The 5,610-nt window shown below is 45.4% G+C and overlaps 1 protein-coding gene across 1 annotated transcript in view; it reads left to right on the top strand.

Annotated features, from left to right (window-relative positions):
• The first annotated feature begins 419 nt into the window (after positions 1 to 419).
• Wdr75 (WD repeat domain 75) overlaps positions 420 to 5,610 on the top strand; it is a 24,320-nt gene continuing 19,129 nt past the window's right edge. Inside the window, exons 1-3 of the mRNA XM_050159166.1 lie at positions 420 to 450; positions 1,798 to 1,906; positions 2,014 to 2,125. Coding sequence (XP_050015123.1) covers positions 420 to 450; positions 1,798 to 1,906; positions 2,014 to 2,125 — 252 coding nt within the window. The remainder of the gene's footprint in view (positions 451 to 1,797; positions 1,907 to 2,013; positions 2,126 to 5,610) is intronic.

Genomic DNA, 5,610 nt, shown 5'->3' with positions numbered 1-5,610 from the left:
GTAGTTCATTTTAAGCCATGGCTTCGTATTCGATTCTGAAGTCATTTTCATCACCTCAGACTTCAAATAGGAAAGAACCGCTAAGGACTTGAAGAATGTAGGGTTTGTCCACAGGCAATTTGCACCGTAAAAACAATTAATAAATGAATAGCAAATAGGAGTCAACAGCCCAAGGAGAACATATTATCTTGGGTCAAAAGAGGAGCAAACAGAGCATTAGTGTGTAGCAATTCGAGTCACTGCAAAACCGGGGTGGCGACGAGTTACCATTCCTTGAAAGGATTTCAGTGTTGTGAGCAGAAACGAGGGAGGTTCGTGGAAACGTTTGCAGAAGAGAACTGAGAAGCCACGGACCTATGGGAAAGAGGTTACAATGGCTGGCAAACCGAAGAGCCTACCGCTGAGTACTGCGATCATTCATGACGCGGGTGACGCCAGGACTCTCCCCGGGTGGGTGGGAGACAGACACATACGCCATGCAGAGAGAGCTTGGGTATGGGGTCTGTTTGGTAGGTATTGGAAGCAGTGTAAGAGTAAGGGGTTATGGGGGGGGAGAATGAGGGGACAGAGAAGGGGGTTCAGAGAAAGAGNGGGCTGGAGAGATGGCTCAGAGGTTAAGAGCACTGCCTGCTCTTCCAGAGGTCCTGAGTTCAATTCCCAGCAACCACATGGTGGCTCACAGCCCTCCGTAGTGAGATCTGGTGCCCTCTTCTGACCAGCAAGCATAAAGAACACTGTATACATAATACATAAATGAATCTTTAAAGAGAGAGAGAGAGAGAGAGAGAGAGAGAGAGAGAGAGAGAGAGAGAAGAGAAGAGAAGAGAAGAGAAGAGAAGAGAAGAGAAGAGAAGAGAAGAGAAGAGAAGAGAAGAGAAGAGAAGAGAAGAGAAGAGATGGAGTGGAGGCCGCAGATCTGCCTCTGCAGGAGGAAGGTGGGGAGATGGGGGAGTGGGCGGGGCTTGTCTCTTAAAAGAACAGGGTACCCAGGTGACTGGGCAAGCCAGTGGATTACAAGTACTATAAATTGCCAAATAAAGGTAGACATCTTGAATTGTCATAGAAGCTTATTAAATCAAGAAAAAGACAATGGAGTACAGAGGTAAATCAAAACCTTTATGGCACGCTTTGCTGCCAAGACAAAAGGCCTGAGCTGAGCCTATGACCCTAGCTAGTCATGGCCTTGTAGCATGCATTGGTTCCATACAGACAGACCTACCTCCTCAGTCACACAAGTATGAATTTATATGAACATAATTCTCTCCAAAACCGGAGACAGCTAGTAAGCCATGTCCCCTAATCCTTTGCTTTAACTAGGCAATTTAGAACTAGAGTCCGGAAATCAAAGACAACCACCCCATCTCCAGGAGAAAAACTAGGCTTTGAAAGCAGTAACAAAATAGAGCATGCGCAGATGGAAAGGGTCTCTTGGTGTTTTACCGAGGCATTCTATTTTGTCGAGGTGCACTTTGAGAGGGAGATCTTCAGAGGCTGCGAAGGAACCCAACCCTCACCACAGGGGTTCAACACAAACTCAGGGAAATGCAGGATTCTGCAAAGGACTGAGGTCTTGGGACTTCTGCCAGGCGGATGAGCCTCAGAAGCAAACGCGAAACTCCAGAACTTGATCTCTGTTCTCAAAAATGATTGATAATTTTAATACCTTAATGTGGGCTAGATTTTATTGGATGCCTTTCTTTCTTTTTTTTTTTTTTTTTAACGGAGTCATGGCGCACCACAAAGAATAAAGAATCCACACAGTGAAGCTCCAGTAACATCTTCTCGGTCCTCACACAGGCGAGCTGACAAGGGAAAGTCACCCAGCCCTCAAGAGAAAACCACACATCGCAAAGAACACAGTAAATGTTCACGCTGCAACCAGCCGTGTTTTCCTCTTTGTGATGCCGTAGGCCCAGATGTTACTAATCGTGACCAAAGTAGGGCTTCCCATGCAGAGGGGCCCAGAGCTCTCCGACTCTCAAACATATTCACACCACCTTAAACATCCTTTAGAGGCTGCACGGATTCGAGCCAGATGAGTCCGGAGGAGCTATTTGCGGAGCTATTTGGGATGGATAGCTGCTTGCAAAGGGGAGGTCGGGTTTTCTCCAACAGAGTGTCGCTGGTACGTCAACAGCTCTCCAGGGTGGCCCCATGCCCAGGAGTGATTGGCCAACGCCAATTGAATCCATGTATTGGGGGTTGTTCGTTTGTTTCCAAGGGCTGCTTTTTGCTTCGCTTTGCTCTTTTGTTTGTGTATTTTTGTCTCACTCCATTTTCATTTTGATTTTCATCTTTTGTTTTATTTTAGAAGGGTTTTTGTGTGTGTGTGTGTGTGTGTGTGTGTGTAGAGAAAGAAGGCATGAAGTTGGGTGGGTGGGGAGAAATTGGGGAGAGTTTGGAAAAGGAGAAAATGTGAACAAAATATATTTCTAAACGTTGAAAGTCATGCCTGAGAAATTTTCCTTTTAAAGTCTTTTGCCCCCCACCCACCCACCCACCCAGTGGCCACTGCTTAGCCAAAGGAAACAACCATGTTAAACAGAAACGGGTTTTTTTTTTTTTGCTTTCTTTTTTCTTTATTCTTCTCTCATATAATCCATCCTGACCACAGCTTCCCCTCCCTTCTCTCCTCCTAGTCCTGTAGCACGATTAATAAAATCCCAGAGACAGAAATTGGGATTCAACCTGTAGGTTGGAAAAGCAAAACAGCCAGCCACTGGCTCTTACGGCTACCTCTGTCTGAAATGACGATTCTGCCTGCAGGAATCGCAGAATGAGACTGTGTCTGAGAACTGTCTCCTCCCATCTTATATTCCTCTCTAGGGCTGGGATTAAAGGCGTGCACCACTACCACCTGGCTTCTATGGCAAACTAGTGTGGCTGCTGGGATTAAAGGTGTGTGTCACCATTGCCTGGTCTGTAAGGCTGACCAGGGTGGCTGTTTTACTCTCTGACCTTCAATCAAGTTTTAGTTATTAAAATACAAATGAAATATCACTACATAGTTGCCTACAAATACACACACTCGCACATCTTACCTCCCCCACCCCCAGACTCACTCCTCCATTTCCTTTCAGAAGAGGGTAGGCCTCCCAAGGGTATCAACCAAACATGGCATAACAAGTAACAATAAGACTATGCGCATCACCTAATACCAAGACTGTACGAAGCAGCTGGGCTTCGTAAGAAATACAATAAAAAGTGACCCATTATGTATAAGTACACTTCACCTACTCCCTAACTCTCCTGGCCAAGGAAGTCAAGGGAATGTCTGGATTTCCCAGAAACACTTCACTTCTCATGAGACAGTTAAGTTTTGTGGAAAAAATATTAGCCTAGCCCCAAACTGAGTTGAGATTTAGACATCTGTCTGACCCAGACATTCCAAAGAAGGAGACTATTAAACTCCAGTCATGGGGATGCATGCCTATAACTCCCAGGAGATGGAAGCAGGAAGAACAGGAGTTCACCATCATTCGCAGCTACATAGTGAACGCAAGGCTACCCTGAGCTATATGAAACCTTGGCTCAGCATATTTTTTTGGACAAAGGCAGCCAGTCTGAAGGGAGATTCAGGTATATTCCTGAGAGAAAAAAGTCACCAGATACAAGAAAATTCTGTATTTTTTTCCTTTAGTTAAAACATTATGACATCATTTCCCCCTCCAACCCTCCAGTGCCCCTTCTTTGCTCCCTTTCAAATTCATGGCTTCTTTAATTATTATTTCTACATAAATATATACAAGTAAATAAATGTTCAATTAGCGATGTTTGAATGTTTTTAGGGGTGACCATTTGGGATTGGACAGCCAGTTAGGGGGCTCACCTCTTGGGAAAACTAATCCTCCCTCACTTCGGAGCTTTTAATGGCCTGTCTCTCCTCTATGGGAGCACACTCTGTAATTCATCAGCACTGAATGTCAACTGGTGTTTGCATTGCTCAGGTCTTGTTTCGACAGCTGTAGTTTTGAGATTTTATGGGTGTAGCTTCTCTGTCATATCTAGAAGACACAATCTTGCAGCTGACTTTCTGGTCCTCTAACTCTTAAATCTTTCTTCCCCGTCTCCCACCATAGTCTCTGAGTCCTTAAGTAGAGGAATTGTTTTTACTGGATGCATCAGGTGAGACCAGGAACTCTGCAGAGAGTTGTTCTCTGAGTTTTGACCGGTGGTGATTTTCTGTATTCATCTCTGCCTGCTTCGAAAAGAAACCTCTTTGATGAGGGATGAGAGCTATACGTGGCTGTGGCTATGAGAACTTGTCCTTAGAATTCAGCCAGGAAATAAACTGACTTAGGAAAGTGGCTCTAATAGAGACTCCTCCAAGATCCAAAACCTCACCAGCCGTGGGTGATTCGCAGAGTTTACGGCATCAGCATAACTTCCCTCCTGCTGGGTGGGCCTTAGGTCCTGTTAGACAGCTGTTGCTTAGCACCAAGACATCAGTGGCTCTCCTCCAGCGCTTCCTTGCCGTGCTGGGCCATTGTCGTCATTTGTAGGCATTATAGCTGGGTAATGACTACTGTTGCACTGAGGGCTGCTTGTCGGTTCAATAGCTGGGTAAGGACTACTGTTGCACTGAGGGCTGCTTGTCGGTTTCCCCGCTGCCCAGCTTGCTTAGACACAAAATAACCACACGGAAACCGTATTGATTAAGTCACTCACAGAGATCCCACAAGAAGACCAAGTCACACACTGTCACATAGAGGACCTAGGTCAGTTTCACACAGGCTCCCTGGTTGTAGGTTTAGACTCTGTGTGTTCCCATTAACCCAGGTTCGTTGATTTCGTGGGTATTCCTGTGACTTCCTTGACCCGTCTGGCTCATACCATCTTTTCTTTCTCTCTTCAGGAGGATTCCAATCAAGGAATCCTCCTGATTCCACATTTGTTCCCATCTGTTACTGGGTGGAGCCTCTTCGATGACAATTGAGGTAGGCAGGAAGAATAATTTTCTATCTGTCTCTTGTTTGATTGCTTTTGTGATGTCTAAAGCTGTTTTGACATTTGAGAATATATTTTTCCTGAAATGAATCAGCATAAATTTATGGTGAAATTTTAACGTACCAAGCCTCTGCTCCTGTTGGGGTTAAGATACCAGTGGCTCTTCCCTTGGGATAGTTCAGAGACAGCACAAATGGGAACTACTATTGACATATGGACCACTCAACATAGACAGATACCCCTAATATGCAGGAACCATGAACATAACGCACACATAAAGTGTTAGAGAGGCATTACATGCTTGGAATTCAGGGCTAAAGTCAAAAGAACTCAACTACCTTTGCAAACCCGACAGCCATTGCAGCAGGGTGCATTTGTTTATTTGTTTTTGGTTCTCTGTGTAGCCTTGGCTGTCCTGGAACTCACTTAGACCAGGCTGGCCTCGAGCTCACTCACTGAGATCCTCCTGCCTCCGCCTCCCGGGTGCTGGGATTAAAGGCGTGGGCCGCCACCTTTAATCCTGGACTGCGTCGCCAAAGAAAAGAACACGGCAGTGAAAGCTGCAGAGATCCTGTGGCAACTTAGCGACGCTCACAAAAAAGCAACAGCTAAAAAGCTACACTTCATTTACTACTGTAGCTAAAGAAAGGTCTCTTTCTACTC

This window comes from Alexandromys fortis, unplaced genomic scaffold (genome assembly GCF_014885135.2).
Source record: "Alexandromys fortis isolate MF-2015 unplaced genomic scaffold, M_Fortis_MF-2015_v1.1 scaffold_65, whole genome shotgun sequence".
NCBI lineage: Eukaryota > Metazoa > Chordata > Mammalia > Rodentia > Cricetidae > Alexandromys > Alexandromys fortis.
This window is presented reverse-complemented; position numbering and strand designations above follow the sequence as displayed.